The sequence below is a fragment of the Canis lupus genome, chromosome 16, assembly GCF_048164855.1.
Source record: "Canis lupus baileyi chromosome 16, mCanLup2.hap1, whole genome shotgun sequence".
Taxonomy (NCBI): Eukaryota; Metazoa; Chordata; class Mammalia; order Carnivora; family Canidae; genus Canis; species Canis lupus.
The window spans coordinates 3,195,805-3,218,741 of NC_132853.1; the positions used below are offsets into that span (position 1 = coordinate 3,195,805).

General features: G+C 44.1%; 1 protein-coding gene across 10 annotated transcripts; it reads left to right on the forward strand.

Annotated features, from left to right (window-relative positions):
• Window positions 1-1,201: 1,201 nt before the first annotated feature.
• Window positions 1,202-21,467, forward strand: RABEPK (Rab9 effector protein with kelch motifs). Of its 10 annotated transcripts, XM_072777905.1 has the most exons (11): window positions 1,259-1,274; window positions 1,630-1,653; window positions 3,591-3,649; window positions 4,736-4,830; window positions 4,949-5,019; window positions 6,555-6,712; window positions 10,180-10,332; window positions 15,533-15,784; window positions 18,040-18,189; window positions 20,096-20,245; window positions 21,129-21,467. In XM_072777905.1, exons 6-11 carry the CDS (start codon window positions 6,703-6,705, stop codon window positions 21,419-21,421), a joined length of 1,008 nt encoding a protein of 335 aa, XP_072634006.1. In that variant the 5' UTR covers window positions 1,259-1,274; window positions 1,630-1,653; window positions 3,591-3,649; window positions 4,736-4,830; window positions 4,949-5,019; window positions 6,555-6,702; the 3' UTR covers window positions 21,422-21,467. The 10 variants fall into 10 exon arrangements, with proteins under 10 accessions (XP_072634002.1, XP_072634005.1, XP_072634009.1 ...); XM_072777910.1 differs by lacking the exon at window positions 1,630-1,653 and having other exon boundaries at window positions 1,238-1,274; window positions 15,623-15,784; XM_072777902.1 differs by lacking the exons at window positions 4,736-4,830; window positions 4,949-5,019 and having other exon boundaries at window positions 1,236-1,274.
• The last annotated feature ends 1,470 nt before the right edge of the window (window positions 21,468-22,937 follow it).

Genomic DNA, 22,937 nt, shown 5'->3' on the forward strand with positions numbered 1-22,937 from the left:
CATGGTTAGTGCTGGAGACTGGATTTTTTTTTAATTATTTATTCATGAGAGACACAGAGACACAGGCAGAGGGAGAAGCAGGCTCCATGCAGGGAACCTGATGTGGGACTCGATCCCAGGGCCCCAGGATCACACCCTGAGCCAAAGGCAGATCCTTAACTGCTGAGCCACCCAGGCGTCCCAATGGAGACTGGATTTGAACCCAGGCCTGTCTGGTTCCTACTAGGGTACCATGCTCTATGCTTGAGGAGCTCCTGTGGTCCCTTTCCTTAGCGTTTTCTTCTATTTCCTAGGACAGAACAACTGGCCTAGTCTTCCTAAATGATTGTTAAGTTCTCTGGAACATAGACATAGGTGAACCACCTCTCTATTTTCAGGAAAGCTGGAGACCAAAGGTAATGCCAAGGAGCAGTCTAATTTAGGTCTGCTGTCTAAACTTCATTTATAACTAGGAGTAGCATTGCACTTTACAGGAGACAACTCTGTGCCAGCCACTGAGTACTGGGCACTTTATATTCATTAGCTCATGTATTCCCCAACCATTACCTTGTGACAGAGCTCTTATTAGCATCTTATTAGCTCCATTTTACAGATGAGTGACACTGAGGGCCAGAGAAAAGTTGACTTTTCCAAGAATACTCTCTCTGATGAACTTTTTACGCCTTGCACTTTTTGCACATGTACTTAGTCATTTTTTTTTTTCTGTTTAATCTAAGTTACACTGTAAACTCCAGGACGCCAGGGGTCAGGTTTGGTTCAGCATAGTGCCTGCCATAGTAACAAACGCTAGTTATGGAACGAGTCAACTAAGGCGCCAACGGCTGAAATGGTCTAAAGGCCGCGCAGGGTGGTTTCACACCTAGGAAAGCATCTTTGATTCTCCCTTTCAAAAACCATTTCCAACAGCCGCTGGAACTGAAAATAGCCCTAATGCTGCAGCCGAAGGAATTTGGGTCTTCCAAGTGGACGCCCAACCCCGGCGCTTCGCTTGTAAATCGTCTCCCAAGGAGCCCGGGCTTATTTACTCCACCGGGGAGGATCGGCCCCAGGGACCGACGGCCTCTTTGGTTCCCGAGACACGCACGGCCCGGCCGCCGCTCGGGTCGGGGAGGGGCCCCGCGCGTCCCCTTGCAAGGGCGCGCCCCGGGAGCCCGGAGCCCGAGAGCGGTTGGCCGCCGCGCCCTTCCGGGTCGGGGTGGGCGGAGCGAAGGCCGAGCCCCGCCTACGTCACGGGGGGTGGAGCCTCCGCCCGGGAGCGTCCGGAGCCGCCGCAGGTAACGCGCCCCGGGTCTGGGGCTCTCCGCGCCGTGGGTCTCCAGCTTTCCCGGGCAGGGGCTGTCGCATCCTTGAGGATAGTGGGCCCGAGCCGGGTGGAGGGCACTGGGGAGGGCGTACGCGGACTCTGCCCTCTCCAGACCCTGACTCCCTTCCTCTGTCGCTGCCACGCGGGGATGGGCCTGCGGGATGGGACTGGCCAGGGGCAGCTGGACGCAGGGAGTCCCCGTCCGTGCGAAGTTTACCCCACTGGGCTCTGGTGACCGCGGTCAGTGGCTTAGGCCAAAGGTTGGATTTATTCAATCATCTCCCAGGAATCTCATCCATTTCTTTCTTCATTCGCTCCTTCCTCAGCTTGACTCCGAGCCAAGCCCATCGGTAGGTTGTCTGAATCTGAGAGTCCTAGCTCTGTTGGAATTTAGTCTAGAATCTGATCTATTCTGATCAAGACTTTTTTTTTTTTTTTCTTTATGATAGTCACACACACAGAGAGAGAGAGAGAGGCAGAGACACAGGCAGAGGGAGAAGCAGGCTCCATGCACCGGGAGCCCGCGTGGGATTCGATCCCGGGTCTCCAGGATCGCGCCCTGGGCCGAAGGCAGGCGCCAAACCCAGGGATCCCCATGATCTAAAGACTTTTATTATTTTTTTTTAAATTTTTATTTATTTATGATAGTCACACAGAGAGAGAGAGGGAGTGAGAGAGGCAGAGACACACACAGGCAGAGGGAGAAGCAGGCTCCATGCACCAGGAGCCCGACGTGGGATTCAATCCCGGGTCTCCAGGATCGCGCCCTGGGCCAAAGGCGGGCGCTAAACCGCTGCACCACCCAGGGATCCCTAAAGACTTTTAAATAGATAATTACATTCAACATGATCCCCGCAGTGATGAGGGCTTAATCGATAGCCTTCAGAAGGAGAAGGAAGTAACTTGAGGATGTCAATGGAAAGGAACAAGTCAGGGAAGGTTATGCTGAGAAGGGGGGAGTACATTTGAACTGGGCTTTGGAGGTCCACTGGGAGTCTCCCAGTTGACAAGAAGGGGAGGGGTATTTTCATAGGGGAAATAGCACAAGATGCAAGATATGAAAGGGCCTGCCCTGTTAGGAACAACAAATATAGTAAGAATAGCTCACTATGGCAAGAAAGGGTGGAGCTGAGTTCCTGAGAAGAAGGTTGAATCCAGAATGCTTTTTTTTTTTTTTTTAAGATTTTATTTATTTATTAATGAGAGACACAGAGAGGGGCAGAGACATAGGCAGAGGGAGAAGCAGGCTCCCTGTGGGGAGCCTGATGCGGGATTCGATGCCAGGACCCTGGGATCATGCCCTGAGCTGAAGGCAGACACTCAACCACTGAGCCACCTGGGTGCCCCAAAACATAAAATATTTTACATTTTGATGAGAGTGAACATTTATGACCCCTGAAAATTTTTTTGATATATGCCCCTTTTCCACAGAAAATCACAGACACAGAAAACGTTAGCCAAAAAGCTTCTATAGGGCAGCCTGGGTGGCTCAGCGGTTTAGGGCCGCCTTCAGCCCCCGGCGTGATCCTGGAGACCCGGGATGGAGTCCCACATCTGGCTCCCTGCATGGAGCCTGCTTCTCCCTCTGCCTGTGTCTCTGCCTCTCTCTCTCTCCTCTCTGTGTATTCTCATGAATAAATAAATAAAATCTTAAAAAAAAAAAAAGCTTCTATAATTGTGTTAATAAAGATGTGTAACATTTGCCTCCCAAATATAAGTTTATAGCAAAGGGTTGTTGATGCTTATTCAAATTAATCAGACCCTAGGAACTGGCACATCAAAAGGAAAATTTTTTTAAAAAGATTTTATTGTTTTTTTTTTTTAAGATTTTATTTATTTATTCATGAGAGACACACAGAGAGAGAATGGCAGAGACACAGGCAGAGGGAGAAGCAGGTTCCATGCAGGGAGCCGAATGTGGGATTTGGTCCTGGGACTCTGGGATTATGCCCTGAGCCTAAGGCAGACACTCAAACGTTGAGCCACCCACGCATCCCAAGATTTTATTAATTTATTCATGTGAGACAGAGAAAGACAAAGACATAGGCAGAGGGAGAAGCAGCTCCCTGCAGGGAGCCTAATGTGGGATTGGATCCCAGGATCCGCGACCTGAACCAAAGGCAGATGCTCAACCCCTGAGCCACCCAGGCGCCCTCAAAAGGAAAGTTTTGTTTTTTTTTTTCTTTTAAAGGAAAGTTTTTAAGGAAGGAAGTGACCTGATGTTTCCTGTGTTTTAGGTGGGAGATAATGTAAATGTCTAAAAAGTGCCTTTCTTTCTTATGCATAGGACACCATGAAACTGCTGCCAGTCTTGGAACCTGGAGACAAGCCCAGGAAAGCAACATGGTCTGTAAGGAAGGATTCAGATAGAGAAGAACATGAGTTTTTGTTTCATTTTAAGTAGTTTACTAACATATTTGATCGTCTATGAAAAAGGGTAGAGCTGAAACTGTAGTTGCTGGTAATTAGACTCAAACTGAAAAAGTATTCAGAGGAAAGGTAGTGGGGCAATAATTATCACAGAGCAGATGTTGATTTTATTAAAATCCATTTACTAGGAAGAGTAAGGCACTGACCATCTGGCATCCTCAGGTCCAACACTGTGTTTTCCCTCAAGCTGTGACTCACTTTTAAGATTTCCAAGGAAGTGGATTTGGATTAAACCGGCCTTATTCCTTCTCAGCTGCTTGTTCAACCAACGTTTTATTCAACTAACACTGGCCTCTCAGGGGCATCTGCTGTATAGGTGCTAAAGGTACAAAGGTGAAAAGTCTCAGCATAGTGGGGGCTGCACTCAGCAGGTGATGGTGAGGAAATGTAGTCAGTACTGAAGCAGAGCTCACAGAAGGCTGTAGGGAGGAGTTAATACTTCTGTAGGACCTTGGAGGAAGTCTTTCTATTTGGCTTCCCTGCCTCCACTCTTGCTCTCTAGCCAACCTAAATCTGATTCTGGCATTTTCTGGTGTAAAACCCTTTTGTGCCTGATTTTTTTTTTTTTTTTTTTAAGGTTTTATTTATTCGTTTGAGAGGGAGAGTGCAAATACACCACCAGCAGGGGACAGTGGAGGAGCAAAGGGAGAGAGAGACTAACTCCCTGCTGAGCAGAGAGCCCCACTTGAGGCTTGACATGGGGCTCAATCTCAGGACCCGGAGATCATGACCTGAGTTGAAGGCAGACGCTTAACCAACTGAGCCATTCAGGCACCCCTTGTGCCTCTTTGATATTAAGATAAAAAACGGAGGCCTTAAAATGGCCCCTTGGACCTCCTATGATCTGTCCCTACCTGTCTTTCCAACCTCAAGTAGCCTAAATCATCCTTTGTTCTCTTTCTCTTCCTTAATAGCCCTTGCACCGCCCACTCTGGTGCTCTGTGTGCTAATCCTTACCTGGGTTGATCTTTCCCTCCATTTTCCATCCCTCTCTTTGCCTAGCTAACTTCTACTCATACTTCAGAGATCTGTTCAAATGGTGCTTCTTCAGGAAGCCTTCTCTGACCACCTCCTTCTCCTACCTCTCCTTATATAGGGTAAGGTCCTCTTATGATATGTTCTTATACTACATATGCCTTGTACTTCTTTATCGCACAATTAAAATAAAATGGATATATGTGAAATTATACATTTAATGTTTCTCTTCCCCACTAGTCTGTAAGGGCTCTGAAGGCAGGATCTTTTCCTCTTATTCACCATATATCTGGGTGGCTGTGTGCTCTTGGGTAAGTTATTTAATTTCTCTAAGTCTTGGGACTTCAGTTGTAAAAAAGCAGATGATGATAACAGTACTGTCCTCAAAGGGGTTTTGTGCAGATTAAGGGAAACCTGGACTGTAACGAAGTTAACGGCAGGCATGGTACATTGTTAGTGATCATTCAGGTGATAATAGGATGTGCGAATCTGGTTATTAGAAGAAAGATCTGGAAAAGAAATAGAGACTTGGAAATCACTGATGAATATATAGGTGGGTGGTAACTGAAACCATCACTGCAGATGAACGTGATAGACTTAAGTAGATGTACACAAGAAGAGAAGAGAATCCAAGGGTACCAAGGCTTGGGAGACAGCTGGTGGGAAAGGAATCAGAACAAGAAAACAAAAGAGCAGCCAGAAAGGTGGGTAGAGAACCAAAAGGAAGGGATGTGGGGAACCAGGTAAGAAGAAAGGTATGAGAAGGGATCAGGACTACCAAATGCCAGAGAGATCTAATGAGACAGGGCCTGAAAAATAGCTACAGAATTTTCTTATCCAACCAGGAAGTTTTAAGATGTTTTTATAGCCAGCTTTTAGAGTAACTTTAGAGGGGCACCTGGGTGGCCTAGTTGGTTAGGTGTCTGCCTTGGGCTCAAGTCATGATCTCAGGGTCCTAGGATCTAGCCCCCTGTTCTCTGTTCTGTGGGGGGGACCTGCTTCTCCCCTGCTCTCTGCCTGTTGGCCACCCCTGCTTTTGCATACTCTGTCGAGTATAAGAATAGAAACATCTTTAAAAAAAAAAAATAATAATTTTAGAGAATGGGATGGATGGATCCTATATTTGATTTTTTTTTAGTCCTAGCTCTGGATTCCATCAAGTTAAGCTTTATGAATAATCTGGGAAAACTCTTAACATCAATAAATTCTGGAGACTATTACTTGACGATGCATCACAGGCTAGTGGCAGGAGCATTGGGGCTATAGGTTCCTATGTGAGTGTTCCTGAAGCTCTAGCCACCATTTATTGAGCCCTTCCCTGCCCTGTTACAAGACCTCATCTTACCCTTCCCAGGTAAGAACTAGTGCCATCCTCATTTTATAAATAAGGAAACTAAGGAAGGCTTAAAAGGATGAAATGACTTCCAAAGGATCACACATCTCAAAAGCACCTGAATTGGGGCTTGAACCAGGTCTGCCTGAATTCACAAACCATGCTCATGGCTACTGTCTCATGCCAGGACACACCACCATACTTTTCTGGGTGTCAGTTTCCCCATCTACCCAATAGGGACAATTACTGGTCCAGTGCAGCATCCCTACTAGGTTAACGTGAGACGAAGTAGTGACAAAATTGAAAAGTGAAAGGTTTTATGCAAATGGAGGATACTATTATTAATCATGGGAATACCACTTTGCTGGATATAACTGAAAGTGTGTGTGTGTGTGTGTGTGTGTGTGTATACAAGAGCCCTCGGTCTAGTGAATAATTCATGAGGAGTGGAGAGAACACACTGCTGCATTTATTCTCCACTCAGGTCTCCTGAATGCATCCTCCCTTTGGCAGGTACACCTTGACCCCCCCTGGAGACAGCCCCTGTGCTCGGGTTGGCCACAGCTGTTCATATTTACCCCCAGTTGGTGATGCCAAGAGAGGGAAGGTCTTCATTGTTGGGGGAGCAGATCCGAACAGGAGCTTCTCAGATGTGTACACCATGGATCTGGGTAAGACCAGCAGCTGTGGAGCATGTGCCCTATCACCAGGGAGCAGAGCTTGTGCTATTGCCCATGACCAGAGCATTTGTAAGAACACCAGTTCAGACGAGATCACAGGGCTTTCGTCTAAGAAAATGAACATCACTGAGAAGTCCCTAACATTTCAGCAGACCTTTGAAATACATCTACCCATCCAATACCTTCTTTTTAAGGGCAACAAAGTCTGTTTAGAGCTCTGGACATCCAACCATTCCTTCATCAAATATTATTCTGGGAGACATTGATGGTTCCACTTCCTCTTCCATCCACATATCCAATTAATCACCAAGTCCTAAATGTCTCTATCTCCATCCGTATCTGTCCATTTCCCCTGCTACTACTGTAGTCCAAGCATTAGTACTTCTCAACTAGACATTACAACAGTATCTTCTCTGGTCTCCCGGCTGCCAAGTTTACCCCTATATGGTGCATTTTCTATACCCAGCTGGAGAGTATTGTCTAAATCTGACCATGTCACTCTCACGTTTCAAGCCTTTTCCCACTCATCTCTTGGCTCTCCCATTTCTTTGCTACACTAAGTAACCTTCAGTTCCTTGAACATGTCTCAAACCTGGTCTCCAAGCTTTTGGACATGTTGTTCCCTGTGCTTTGAGGGCTCTTCTCTTTCCTTATCACCTGACTATTCATCTTTCAGATCCCAGATTAACTGTCCCTTCCATCGGGAAGCTTTCCCTGATACTTCTGGACTAGTTTAGGCCTACAATTGGAAAGGAGAAACCATTCTGTTTTCCTTCTCTACTTGTACGTCTCCTCTCAACTCTAGTCTTAATACTTCATTTCTGGCCACCAAATGTCTGAGTGTCTTTCCACACACCAAGCAATTCTGCAACACCTGCTGAGTATCCTACAACTCCATTCAGTTCTGACAAGATCCACCTGGACTTAGCATCAGATCCCACCAGTTAAGGACTCAGTTCCGTAGGACTCTCCTACCCCTCTCCCACTCAAGACACTAACCGGGAGTTCAGGTCATTGTGTGTGCTTCTGACCTGCCAACTATAAATCAGATACCCATGATCCCCTCCTTGGGTTCCATTAATTTGCTAGAGTGGCTCACAGAACTTAGGGAAATAGTTTACTTACTAGATCATTGGTTTATTATAAAGATACAACTCAGGAACAGCCAGATGGAAGAGATGCATAAGGCAAGGTATGGGAGAAGGGTACAGAGCTTCCATACCCTCTGCAAGTGCACCATCTTCCTAGCACCTCCATGTGTTTACCAACCTGGATGCTCTCCAAACCCCTTCTGGGTTTTTCTGGAGGCTTTTTTACACAGGCATGATTGATTAAATTACTGGCCATTGGTGATTGATTCAACCTCTAGCCCCTCTGCCTTTCCCAGAGGTGGGGGTGGGAGGCTGGGACTGAAAGTTCCAACCCTCTAATCATATGGTTGGTTCTCCTAGCAACCAGCCCCCATCCTTAGGGCTCCAGAAGTCACCTCATAAACATAAACCCAGGTGTGGTTGACAGGGGCTTGTTTCATAAGACACTCTTTTCAGTCTTACAATTTGGTAAATTCCAAGAGTTTTAAGAGCTCTGGGCCTGGAACTGACAATGATCACATATATATTTCCTTTTTTTTTTCACATATATATTTCTTAATATAAATCACTGTCCTAACCACCCTCTATGTTTCCATAGTATTCTATAATTTCCCATTCTTATACCCCTTCACAGATCTTTTTTTTTTTTAAGATTTTATTTATTTATTCATGAGAGACACACAGAGAGAGGCAGAGACACAGGAAGAGGGAGAAGCAGGCTCCATGCAGGGAGCCAAATGTGGGACTCCATCCTGGGTCTCCAGGATCACGCCCTGGGCTGAAGGCGGCGCTAAACCGCTGAGCCATCCGGGCTGCCCCCCCCTTCACAGATCTTACCACATGTGATTGTTTCTTGTCTGTCTTCCCCCACAAGAATGTAAGCGCCTTGGAAACAGGGAATATAGTTATATTATTCATCATTATATCCCCAGCCACGACTATAGTGCCTGGTACAGAGTAGATGTTTTTAAAAAATTAATTAATTTCTTTAGAGAGAAAGAGTGAGTGAGTGCACAAGAAAGGGGCAGAGAGATAGGAAGAGAGAGAATCTTTAAGCAGGCTCTGTGCTTTGAGCATGGAGCCCCACAAAGGGCTCAATCTCCTGTCCCTGAGATCATGACCTAGCTGAAATCAAGAGTCAGATGCTTAACTGACTGAGCCACCCAGATGCCCCCAGAATGGGTGCTTTTTAAGTATTTGGATGGAAGGATGAATTAACGAATAAATGAAGAACGAACAAATGGTGACCACTCTGTGCTATACACAATGGCAGAAGAAAACCAGTGGCCCACATGCATGTTTTGTTAGGTCCCTGTGACATGCTGTTATTATTTTAATCTAAGCTGTTCACCAACAAAATGTGCAAGGGTCTACGTATAAAAATGGAAAAATGGTTTGGTTTCTCCTGATAATTTTGGGAGATCTGATATCATAGGTCTACATGGCAACAGGAGAGCTGCCGCCAATCAGTGGGCTTCTCATCCCCCAATTTGCCACATTTCCTCCTATGTAGGCATTTGAATTTCTGCACCCAGCGCTAGGAAAACAAAGACAAATGAAATCTCTTCCAGCCCTTAAGGAACTCACTGTCTATTCACTTACATCTTTGAGGGGACCCATTACTAGCTTTGTGACTCTGGCCAACCTGTCTAACCCATCTGGGCTTCAGTGTCCTGTAAAATGGGGATAATAACTTACATCCCTTGGCAGTTGTGAACTTGTTTAGCCAGGAATCATTTAGTTTCAGGTAACAGAAACTCTCTTAAACTGGCAAAAAACAAACAAACAAACAAAACGGAAGAATCCAAACATAGGAAATACAGCCTAGTCTCAGGAGAGAGTAGATGCAGGAATTGGAAAGTTGTCAAAAACCATCTACTTTCTCCCTCACTCTCTCTGGGGAGATCTGCTTCTTTAGGTGGATGCTACTTTTTCTCTTCTCCATACCTTGGCTGTAGCTACTTCTCTACACATGATGGAAGAAATCCAGAAATTTTGTTTGAATTCTAGCTTCTCTGGAGGGAGGATCTGATTGACCCATTTTGGGTCAAGTGACTTTCCTTGACCCAATCCACTGAGACCATGAAGTGAAGGTGTTATAGTACAAACAGGTCTCCTGGGATCCCTACCCCAGTGGTTGAGAGAATGGGGATAGTTTCCCTAAAGGAAGGTTTATGGACCAGGCAGACAGCCCCTGAAGTTCTATTATAGAACTTTTTCAGAATTTGACCATATTCCCTACAAGTGATTTGTTGGTAGTTCACTTATACCTTTGACCCTTTTCTCCTCACTACCTGCCCCCAGATTTATCAACCGATATAAGCAATTGGCAGGTTCAATGTAGGGACTGAGTGAAATGTCTTCTAGGAACACACCGGTGGGACTTAGCCACCTCGGAAGGCCTTTTGCCCCGGTACGAGCACGCCAGCTTCGTTCCCTCTTGCGCCCCTCATACCATCTGGGTGTTTGGAGGTGCTGACCAGTCAGGAAATCGAAATTGCCTACAAATTCTGAATCCTGGTAAGTAATCAAAGGTTATTTCATTTACCTAAATAAGGAAATAAATCCAATTCCATTTCCTGTAGCAAAATTCATTTGGATTGTCCTGCATAATTCATTTAACTTTGTTGACCTCATAGAAAATAAGAATTTAAAAAGAAAAAAGAATTTTTTTAAAAGATTTTATTTATTTAGGGGTACCTGAGTGGCTCCATGGTTGAACATCTGCCTTTGGCTCAGGTTGCGATCCTGGGGTTCTGAGATAGAGAACCACATTGGGCTTTCTGCAGGGAGCCTTTTTCTCCTTGTGCCTATGTCTCTGCCTCTCTGTGTATCTCATGAATAAATAAATAAAATCTTTAAAAAAAAAAGGATTTTATTTATTTATTTGAGAGAGAAACTGAGAGAACATGAGCAGGGGAGAGAGGAGCAGAGAGAGAGAGGGAGAAGCAGACTCCCCCCTGAGCAGGGAGCCTGACACAGGGCTCCATCCCAGTACCTTGGGATCATGAGCTGAGCCAAAGGCATACACTTAACCAACTGAGCCACCCAGGCACCCAAAAATAGGAATTTTAACTTCTGGCAGAATCTGAAAATAATAGAATTACATCTCCCCCTCTGCTTTATAACATGCACAATTATCAACTTTTTTTTTTTAAGATTTTATTTATTCATGAGAGACACAGAGAGAGAGAGAGGCAGAGACATAGGCAGAGGGAGAAGCAGGCTCCATGCAGGGAGCCTGATATGGGGCTCGATCCTGGGACTTGATCCCAGAACTACAGGACCATGCCCTGGGCCAAAGGCAGGGGCTAAACTACTGAGCCAACCAGGGATCCCCCAATTATCAAGTTCTTAAAAGCCAAAGCTAGTAGAAACTTCAGAGAAAGCTATGGCAAGTGGGCGACCAAGGGAAATGACTTTCCTAAAATCACCAAGGAGTTAGTGACTAAGCCAGCCTAGAACCTGTCACCTAGATCCTAGATCAGGGGTCTCATATGGGGGCGATTATGTCCCTACGGGGAGTTTTGGCCATGTCTGGACACATTTTTGGTGATCAAGCACAAGGTGTGGGGGGTTACTACTGGCATCTAGTGGGCAGAGGCCAGAGATGCTGCTCTCCATTCTGTAATACACAGGACAGCTCCCCATAAGAGTGAATTATCTAGTCTCAAATGCCAATAATGCCAAAGTTAGAAACCCTGACCTAGATCCTCCTATTATGTTTCTTTTAGCCAAACAGTACAAAGTTCCTGTCTAGTCTCACCAGCAGTTTTATCACCAATGCAACAGTTTAGGAAGATCTTTTTTGAGGGGAATGTTCCTGAACCACCATGGGAAGTGGGCTTGTCTCTTTGCTAAAAATTGCAATTAACAGGGACTCCTGAGTGGCTCAGGAGTTGAGCATCTGCCTTTGGCTCAGGGCATGATCCTCGGGTCTGGGGATTGAATCCCACATCGGGCTCCCTGTGAAGAGCCTGCTTCTCCCTCTGCCTATGTCTCTGCCTCTCTCTTTCATAAGAAAATGAATAAAATCTTTAAAAAAATTACAGTTAACAGGGCTCCTGGGTGGCTTGGTTGAACATCTTTCTGCTCAGGTCGTGATCCCTGGGTCCTAGGATCCAGCTTCACTTAGGGGTCCCTGCTCAGTCTGCTTCTCCTTCTGCTGCTCCCCCTCCCCTGCTCATGCTCTCTCTCTCTTTCTCTGCCAAATAGATAAATAAAATCTTTATTTAATTTTTTAAGATTTTATTTATTCATTCATTAGAGACACAGATGTCTCTGCCACGGGCAGAGGGAGAGGCCAGCTCCATGCAGGAAGCCTGATGCAGGACTTGATCCCAGGACCCCAGGATCACAATCTGAGCCAAAGGCAGATTGGCTCAACCACTGAGCCACCCAGGTTCCCAATAAATAAAATCTTTAAACAAAAATAAAAATTACAATTAAAAATTTTTGTTTTCTCCTTTTAATTTCATAATTACTGTGGAAATGGTTTCCTATTAACATTGTTTTAACATCACTTTTAATGGCTGAATGACACTCCATTTTGTGACAATACCATAATTTAGTTTGTTTTCACATTTTTACCATTATAAATAACAAAGTGTAAGCATCTCTGTTCAGAAGTCATTGACAATTATTTACGTAGAATTCATGCCCAGAAAGAAAAAGACCAACTAAAACACTATGAACTTTAAGGCTTTAGATACATGCTACCCAATGGCTCTCCAGAGTTTTCCAACTGCTTCTCTCTCCAGCTGTATGTAATTTTCACTCCTGAGTGGTGTTGAATTTCTTTTTTTTTTTTAAGCAGGCTCCACACCCAGTGTGGAGCTCAACATGGGGCTTAAATTCACAACCCTGAGATCAAGAGTTGGATGCTTAACCAACTAAGCCATCCAGGCACCCCAAGATTTTGTTTTTAAGTAACCTCTGTACCTAGTGTGGGGCTTGAACTCACAAACCTGATATCAAGAGTCACATGTTCCACTGACTGGGCCAGCCAGGCACCCCCAAATTTATCATTTTTTAAACACTGCTAATTTGATAAGCAAAAAAACTTATTTATTTATTTTTTGAAGATTTTATTTATTTATTCATGAGAGACGCAGAGAGAGGCAGAGACACAGGCAGAGGGAGAAGCAGGCTCCATGCAGGGAGCCTGACGTGGGATTCGATCCCGGGTCTCCAGGACCACGCCCTGGGCTGAAGGCAGCGCTAAACCGCTGAGCCACCCAGGTGTCCAGCAAAAAAACTTATATCTCGTTATTTAAATATGCATTTTGTTAACAATTAGCAACCTGGATATTTTTCATATGACAGTCAACTCTTGCCAGTGCTCTATCAGTAAGATGCTTGTTTGCAAATAGTTGGTCTTCTGTCACGTTGGGATAATAATAGTTCTTACCTTGTCAAGTTTGGCAATGATTTAAAGTAACTCAGTATCTGGCACATAGTTAATGCTCAATAATTGTTGTTGTGGTTGATGCAGCTATGGTTTGGCAGATGGAAATCAGTTCTGGATCCCTGGCCTTTTGATTTTCAATGATGGCATCCATTTGAATAAAATACAGAAAATTTGGAAAGCCTCTGTCAAAAGGAATTGATTTTCTACCAGATCCCATTTCTCTCCTAGAAAGTATAATTTAACAGCATGCCCAAGAAATATAAAAATGTGAATCATTAGCTATTTTGTTACTAAGGCCAGTCTGTCAAATGGCTTAGGACTCCTTTGTGATTATTTGTGCTAGGTGCTTTGACTTGGCAGCAACTCAATCCCAGGCTTTTCTGATCCTGGAGGTCGTGTACTTTCTAACTCCCAGATTCTAAATCTAAGATCCAAAAGCTCTCCAAGATCCATAGCTATAGAGATGATTATTATATTTTGCTTTGGATATAGGCTGAGACTTGTTTCATATCCAGGTTCATGTCTGAGTCTCATACATATTACAGATGCTTCCCATGGCACTCTGTATACTGAATGAAGACCTTTACAAATGGCACAGAATTTCTTAGGCAAGAAACAATTCCTGGTGTGTTGTGGTGGCACGAGTGTGGGGATCTTGACAGATCTGAGTTCATGCTTCTGCTCTGCTACTCACTAGCCCTGCAACCTGGGGGAAGAATTTAAGTTTTCTGAGCTTCAGTTACCTCATCTGCAATATGAGGGTACTTTCCAGAGACTTCCTAGAATTGAGTGGGGAGGAAAGACCAAATGCTAAGGACAATCATTCTGTACCAAGCAGGTGCTCAATTAATGCATCTATTTTTATAAAACTCATGCTATATTCTAAAAAAAAAAAAAAAGATAAGCTTCTTTGCACCTTCCCAAGTGGTTAAATTTTATTCTCAAGTCAGAAGAGTGGAAAATACATACATCTTGGTGTTTTCAAAATGGAATCTGAATCCCAACTCAGCCATTTATTAGCCATGTCTCTTTATTTTTCAGTTTGTTTTTTTTTTAAAGATTTTATTTATTCATGAGAGAAACAGAGAGGCAGAGACATAGGCAGAGGGAGAAGCAGGCTCTTCACAGGGAGCCTGACGTGGGACTCGATTTCCAGACTTGGGATCACGCCCTGAGCTGAAGGCAGATGCTCAACTGCTGAGCCACCCAGGTGTCCCCATTTTTAAGATTTTATTTATTTATTTGTTTGTTTGAGAGTGAGACAGCATGAGCAGGGGGAGGGGCAGAGGGAGAAGCAGACTCCCCACTGAGCAGGAAGCCTGATGCGGGCTTAACCTGAGCTGAAGGTAGATGCTTAACTGACTGAGCCACACTTAACTGACTGAGCCACACAAGCACCCCTATTTTATTTTGTTTTAGATCTTTTAAGTAAATCTCTATATCCATTGTGGGGCTCAAATCCACAACCTCATGATCAAGAGTTGCATGCTCCTCTGGCTGAGGCAGCCAGGCACCTCTAGCCATGTCACTTTAAACAAATAACTTCATCTGTTTCTGCTTCAATTCTCTTATCTGTAAAATGAAGAAACTAATATTTACTTAGCATTTACTATTTAGAAGGAGCTATTATTATTACTACTGACACTATGATAACTTTGTTTTCTTTTTGTTTTTTTAAGATTTTATTCATTCATTTAAGAGAGAGACACACACACAAAGATAGTACAAGCAGGGTGTAGGAGAGTCAGAAGGAGAGGAAGAAGCATGTTCCTCGCTGAACAAGGAGCCTGACTTGGGCTATCCAGAGATCATGACCTGAGCCAAAGGCAGACTCTTAACCATCTGAACCATCCAGGCACCCCTGTCTATTTTCTTTTAATGGCCACATAGTCTGGGAAATTTGGCACAGTTAGATCTACCCTCTCAGAGAGGACGTTCAAAGGAAGATCTCTTAAAAACAAATTGACCTCATTTTTAATTGAGCGTGTGACTTTTCAATCTTGGGGATTTGACTCTATCTGGGAAAATTCTCACTATCACCCTCTACCCCTCCTTGACTTTGGTGGTACGTGAACCCCACCTAAATCTCTGCTGTCGGGGATCCCTGGGTGGCGCAGCAGTTTGGCGCCTGTCTTTGGCCCAGGGCGCGATCCTGGAGACCCGGGATCGAATCCCACATCGGGCTCCCGGTGCATGGAGCCTGCTCCTCCCTCTGCCTGTGTCTCTGCCTCTCTCTCTCTCTGTGTGTGACTATCATAAATAAATAAAAATTAAAAAAAAAAATCTCTGCTGTCCCTCTTGGGGTTGGAGGTGTGGAAGGTAACCCTGCCTACCCTCAGAGTCAAGATCAGAGGTCCATCAGCTTGGATATCTTAGGCTCCTGCCTTCTCTCTGGACCAGAAACCAGGACTTGGACCATGCCAGAGGTGACCAGTTGTCCACCATCCCCAAGAACATTGCACACATCATCTGCAGCCATTGGAAACCAGCTGTATGTCTTCGGGGGTGGAGAGAGAGGTGCCCAGCCTGTGCAGGATGTGAAGCTGCATGTGTTTGACGCAAGTATGGACTAGTGCACACAAGAGGGCTGCCACTTAGCAGGTCAGAGCCACCCTCGCCTACAGCTTACCTGATATAGGAGGCAGAGGTTAAAAAATGACATTTTGTATGAGTGTCTCACTTCTAGATGTCTTAGATGTGTCCCTTAGCTAATATCTTCTTCCCACAGCAAAATTTGCATTTAAGAAGATATAAATGATCAATTTAAAATATTTAAATGGTGTAACTTATAAAGCAAAAGAGTAAAAGTATCCCCTTTAGCTTTTCCTTCCCACTCCCCAAACAGGTAAAAACTGTTAGCAGTTCCTAATGTCTCCTTCCAGACTTCCCTTTGCATTTATACATCATACATATGTGTAAATGGACACTTAAGAATTTTCTGCTAATTTGATGGGGATCCCTGGGTGGCTCAGCGGTTTAGTGCCTGCCTTTGGCCCAGGGTGTGATCCTGGAGTCCCGGGATCGAGTCCCACATCGGGCTCCCTGCATGGAGCCTGCTTCTCCCTCCGCCTGTGTCTCTATGTATACTATATGTATATACATATATACTATATGTATATATAAAATACTGTAACTCCCAAATTATTAACATCTCAGCGTGTTTCCAATTTTTCTTTTAGTTTTTGACTTTTTTTTTTTTTTAAGATTTTATTTATTTATTCATGAGAGACACAGAGAGAGGCAGATACATAGGCAGAGGGAGAAGCAGGCTCCCTGTAGGGAGTGTGATGCGGAACTCGAGCCCAGGAGCCCGGGATCACAACCTGACCCAAGGGCAGATGCTCAACCACTGAGCCACCCAGGTGCCCCTCCAATCTTTTTTTTTTTTTTAATGGCAGAGATGGGGCACCTGGCTCTCTCAGTTGGTAGAGCATGAGACTCAATCCTGGGATCGTGAGATTGAGCCCCATGTTGGGGGTAGAGTTTACTTAATAAAAATAAATAAGTAAAAATTTAAAAACAAAGATAATTCTATATGTAATATTTGTATCCTATATTTTTCACTTAAGCACTTTCCCTGTGATCATGAAGTCTTCAACATTTTTATTTGTTTGGTTGGTTTTTTGTTTGTTTGAAGTAGGCTCCACGCCCAGTGTAGGGCTTGAACTGACCCTGAGATCAAGAGTAGCATGCTCTACTGGCCAGCCAGCGTGCCTCAATCTTTAATATTTTATTTTATTTTATTTTATTTTATTTTATTTTATTTATTATTTTTTTTAAAGATTTTATTTATTTTTTCATGAGAGATACAGAGAGAGAGAGGCAGAGACACAGGCAGAGAGAAGCAGGCTCCATGCAGGGAGCCCGATGTGGGACTCGATCCCAGGTCTCCAGGGTCACACCCTGGGGTGAAGGCAGGCGCTAAACCGCTGAGCCATCCAGGGATCCCAATCTTCAACATTTTAAAATAAATACATAGTATTCTATCATGACTGCAGCAATAACAACCACTCACCTATTGGTGCACTGAAGCTACTTTCAGAGTTTCTCTATTACAAACAATGCTGTGATGAACGTGTTTGTGCATAATAATTTTTCAGATTATTTCAGATTGTGTTCCTTCGAACAGTGGGGCTCCATTCACAACCTCAGGCATGCCACAAATAGTAATTCTAACACAAACTTTCGTGTTCTGAGTACTTTCTCTGAGCTTATGCTTTATGTACATCATCTCATTTAATCCACACTTCAACTGGAGAGCTAGGTATTCTCTTTATCCCCATTTTACAGCTGTAAAAACTAGAGCTTAGGGAATCACTGATGCAAGGCACAAAGTTATTCAGTGAAATGACCTTGTTTTAACGCCACAGCCTGTGTTGTAACTCTTATCCTGTACTGACTACTTCAAAAGTAGTCTTTTTCCCCCATGCTTCCAGCAAATCAATTAAAGATATTGTCTTGAAAAAGGAGGACTCTGAGGGCCTGTCACAGAAGAACCAAACTTGTTCTTTTAAACTCTGGGGCAGTTCCAGGTTGAAGCTTTTAAAATTCAAAACAAGGAATGGCTTCCTAATGCCCAGTAGAAGGAGCAGGCATGTTAGGTAGTGAATTCTCCAGCCCAGGAAGTGTTCAAGCAGAGTCTATACAGGCTTAGAAAAAGGGAGAACTGGATTGGGTTGGCAAGTTGGAGTGAATAACCCCACTGTCACTTTCTGCTTTGAGCATCTCAGCTTGCTGGAAAGTGAAGCTTGGGTCTATTTTCTCATGTTCTTGCTTCTTAGCTTTTTCATCTGTTGTCAATGAATTTACTTTTCTAGACAGTCTGACCTGGTCACAGCCAGAGACACTTGGAAAACCTCCATCCCCACGGCATGGTCATGTGATGGTGGCAGCAGGGACAAAGCTCTTCATCCATGGAGGCTTGGCAGGAGACAAATTCTATGATGATCTCCACTGCATTGATATACGTAAGTAGGATAGAGGGCATAAGGGCTTGTCTGCTTAAAATTAATTAAAATATGCTTTGATAGAATATAGCTTCACTCATAAGTGTGGGTAAATTGACCAGCCAGCAGAATCTTAGCTAGATTTGACAGATTTCTGTCAAATGTGGCCTGAATAATAATAATAATACCAATGAAAGCAATCACTTTCCGAGTGTACTCGCTATGTGCCCAGCCATTAATTATCTCTTATGTTTCCAACAACCCTGCTCTTTCATTAAAATTCATTATGCTTGGGTGGCCCAGGTGGCTCAGCGGTTTAGCCACCGCTTCAGCCTGGGGGCTGATCCTGGAGACCCGGGATCGAGTCCCACGTCGGGCTCCCTGCATGGAGCCTGCTTCTCCCTCTGCCTGTGTCTCTGCCTCTCTCTCTCTCTCTCTCTCTCTCCCTCTCTCTCCCTCTCTCTCTCTCTGTGTCGCTCATTAATAAATAAATAAAATCTTTAAAAAATTCATTATGCTTTGTATTCTCTGACTGCCATTAATCATTAACCCTATGCTCATAAGGGGCATGGATAATTTTGAATGTGTCCGGTGGTTGGTGACCAGAATTACCATGCTAAATGGTTAAAAACACCAGAAAGAGGAGTTAGGGAGAATGTGAGAATTGTCCATAGGGTCTGAAGGGCTGACAAGTCCTAGAGATCCTGGACTCATTCTGGGTCATTCTTTCAGACTATGAGCTCCCTTAGGGCTGGGGTTTTGTCTCTTTTGTTCCTCTCCAGTATATTTCCAGCACTTAACACAGTGTCTGGTAGATTGAGGGGGATGACTGCATATCTTGAGTGGATAAATAAATGTCTTTTGCGTTGCTCCAGACTACAAGAATTGGAACAGTGGGCAGAAGGCAGGAGAACTGCTGTGTAGTTTATTGGGCTACCTTGCCCAACAATGGATTCTGTGGCTCGGTGACATCTGAGGCTAGGCAACACTGGCTGGGATTATTATATTGGCAAGAGTTTTGGCTACACTGGGTAATTCTCCCTTCCAACTCTGAGATGCTGGGTCCCTGCCTTGAATTGACAGATGGAAAATATCTTCACAGAAGTGTTCCTTGCAGCAGTCAAATGGAGTTTTAATGCGTATTTTAAAAGAGAAAGCCCTTTACTCCCTTGCACTGAGGAACTACTTCCTGGCTACTTCTCACCCTTTCCTACCCCATTAATTCTCTAAACCTAAAATTCAATAATATCTTGCTTCATTTCAATGTTTGTTTGAAAAGATGCAAATATCTTTGCAGAAATAGTTTGGGAGCAGGTGCTTGAAGCAGCACATAAAGTGTGGAGAACACAGGTTCTAGCATCAGACTTGATTATCATTCTAACTGTGCAGCTTGCTGGCTGTGAGATCTTAGACAACTATTTCCCTCTTTGATGCTGTTTCTTCACCAGGAAAAAGAAAGAGAGGAGGCAGAAGTAATAGCAGCTTCATAGGACTGTTTTCGAGCAAGCAAAATATTTAAAGTGTCTAGCCAGCACTCACAAAAGTTGCTTTCTAAGGAACTGATAGTATTTAAAAAGCACACACACAGGCATGGAACTTAACTCCTTCCGGGCTCCAAATTGGTAAATGGTGACAGTCACCAAAGATATTATATTATTCAGTGTGCTCCAAAGACCATTTACATCAGACTCACCTGAGATACTTGTTAAAACTATAAAGTGCTGAGCTCCTCCTCCCTCCCTGGACACCCAAACAGAATTTCAAGCTTCCCCAGGTAATTTCTGTGCAAATTAAACCTTGCTGTATTACCTCTCAGGGTGCTTTGTGAATGACCTTCAGTGAGTGGTTTGCCCACTGCAAGAGTCTGACAGGTAAGGTTGAGTCCATATTCTGGGTCATGTTGTACCCACTTTCTTTCTCTTGGCAGGTGATATGAAGTGGCAGGAGCTAAGTCCCACGGGGGCACCTCCCACAGGCTGTGCTGCCCACTCAGCTGTGGCTGTAGGGAAACACCTGTACATCTTTGGAGGGATGACTCCCACAGGAGCACTGGATACAATGTACCAGTATCACATAGGTGAGCAGGTGTTCACTGTGGGTCTTTAAACAAATGTTTAAACAAATATGACCAGGATGCCTGGGTGGCTCAGTGGTTGAGCATCTGCCTTTGGCTCAGGTCATGATCCCGGGGTCCTGGGATTGAGTCCTCCATTGGGCTCCCCACAGGGAGCTTGCTATCCCCTCTGCCCATGTCTCTGCCTCTCTCTGTCTCTCATGAATGAATAAAATCTTTTAAAAAATAAAATAAAATAGGGCAGCCCCGGTGGCTCAGCAGTTTAGTGCCACCTTCACCCCAGGGCCTGACCCCAGAGACCCGGGATGGAGTCCCACGTCAGGCTCCCTGCAGGGGATCGAATCCCCCTGCAGGGAGCCTGCTCCTCCCTCTGCCCGAGTCTCTGCCTCTCTCTCTCTCTCTCTCTCTCTCTCTCTCTGTCTCTCATGAATAAATAAATAAAATCTTAAAATAAATAAATAAATAAATAAATATGACCATTCTTTGGAAAGTATCACAGTACTTTGGTTTTTCCCTTTGTATCTAAATCCAAAGGAATGAAAACCAAACTTCTAGGGAATGACATCATGAAAGCAGTAACACTGTCATTAGATGTTTTTTTAAAGATTTATTTTAGAGAGAGAGCATGAATGGGAGGGGCAGAGGGAGAGGGAGAATCCCAAGCTGACTCCACACATTGCTGGATGCACGGCTGTCTCACAACCCTAAGATCAGGACCTGAGCCAAAACCAAGAGTCAGATGCCTAACCCACTGTGCCACCCAGGCGCCCCAGATTTTTTTTTTCTTTTATTTCCTATTTCTGTTAAGGCTGCTAAAGCAAATCATTGTACATTTCTGGAAATTTCTTAACACAGAGCCTGTGTATTTGTCTTTTTTCTAACATAGAAAAGCAGCATTGGACCTTGCTTAAATTTGATAATTTTCTACCCCCTGGACGATTGGATCATTCCATGTGTGTCATTCCATGGCCAGTGAGGTGTATGTCTGAGAAAGAAGATTCAAATTCTGCCACTCTAAACTATGATACTGAGGAAGGGGATTCCACCGACCAAGGAGTGACACAAGGTGGTGACTCACACGAGGAAAGCCAGACTGACACACTGCTCTGTTTTGTGTTTGGCGGGATGAATACAGAAGGGGAAGTCTATAGTGACTGTATTGTGACTGTAGTTGACTAATAAATCCCACATTTTTATTAAATGACAATCTTTCAGCAAAGTCAAATGAAGCCTTAACTGTTTTATCCCTCCCAAAATATTTTCTGCACTATATATTCCTCTTATCTACTTTGGTAGGTGAGGAAATGGATACCCCAGGGCAAAAACCTCTATTAAAAGGTTTTACCAGCAATACAGCCCAAGTAAATGTGATTGCTTCAGAATATTGAGCACAAAGGAATGCCTAACTGGCTTCATCAGAATATGCGACGCTTGACGCTTGATCTCAGGATTCTAAGTTCAAGCCCCACATTGGGTGTAGAGATTACTTAAAATCTTAAAAAAAAAAAAAAAACCACAAAAATATTGCAGAATTAACGGGTATAAATTAGGGAGTAGACTAACAGGTTTAAGTCTATCTTTGTAGTATTCAGTAGCTGCTCTCTAGAAAGAAGTGCAGCCTGTTGGCATTTGGTACTGAGAGCCATTGGGGACAGAGATGAAGACTGTCCCTTGTCTTTCCCAACCACCTGCCAACTCCACAACACACAGCAGGTCATTTTTAATGTTTGTATTGAACTTGACCTGAAGACCTTTGGTATTACACTCCAGGCTTGTTCAAATACTTCTGGGAGGGGCCTGGGCCTTGGAGTAAAATAATCATGCCATCAGGTTCCAGTTCTGCCACAGTTAGCAAATTAACCTTTAAGCTGGTTGCCCACCTATAAAATATTTATCCTTGAGCAGTATTGGGTTTATTAGTACCAGAGAGCCTGATCTTTATTGATCACACAAAATTATCCATTTAGATCATCCCTTTCCTCAGGAAGCCAATCTAAGTAATCTTGAACCTCTTTTGATACAAATACTGCCTTAGATCCACAATTGTAGCAGGGCTTCAAGTAGTTTCAGGGTCACCATCCTAGACCCCACTTCAGACCAGTAAGGAGAAATTCCAGAGATGGAGATTCTGACACAGCAAAGGTTTTAAAATACATCTTTAGATCCTAAAATTATGAACTGAATCTAAGTGTATAAAGTTAACATCAGTGACCCATCACTCATAGCAAGTCTTAGAAGTCTACCAGCTATAAAGTGTTAGTAATAAAAAGCCACCATAAAGTCTTAAAGGGGAAATCAGAAATTTCAACTATGTTCAAGAAAATTCCACTCTTGGACATTGTAAAATGGCCCTTGCTTATTAGGTAAGGCGGTTTCTTACCTTTCTTGCCCCCTGCTTTTAAGATTTATTTTGTGGGGAAGGGGGGTGCCGGCACAGAGGGACAAGGAGAGTCTCAAGCAGACTCGATGCTGAGCATGGAGCCTGACATGGGGCTCAAGCTCATAACCCTGAGATCACAACCTGACCCCAAACCAGAAGTCAATCACTTAGCAGGCTGCACCACCCAGGTGCCCCTCCTGCCCTTTTTTGTTTCTAAAGATTTTACTTTTAAGGGGAGGATGGAGTAGTTGGGAGGGGCAGAGACAAGCCAACATGGGGCTTGATTGCATGACACTTAGATCATGACCTGAGCTG

Coding starts and splice junctions, on each gene's coding strand:
- RABEPK (XM_072777900.1), top strand. CDS start 3,597: ATGAAACTGCTGCCAGTCTTGGAACCTGGAGACAAGCCCAGGAAAGCA. Junction 18,190..20,095: donor TCTCCACTGCATTGATATAC/GTAAGTAGGATA, acceptor TTCTCTTGGCAG/GTGATATGAAGTGGCAGGAG. Junction 20,246..21,128: donor AATGTACCAGTATCACATAG/GTGAGCAGGTGT, acceptor TTTCTAACATAG/AAAAGCAGCATTGGACCTTG.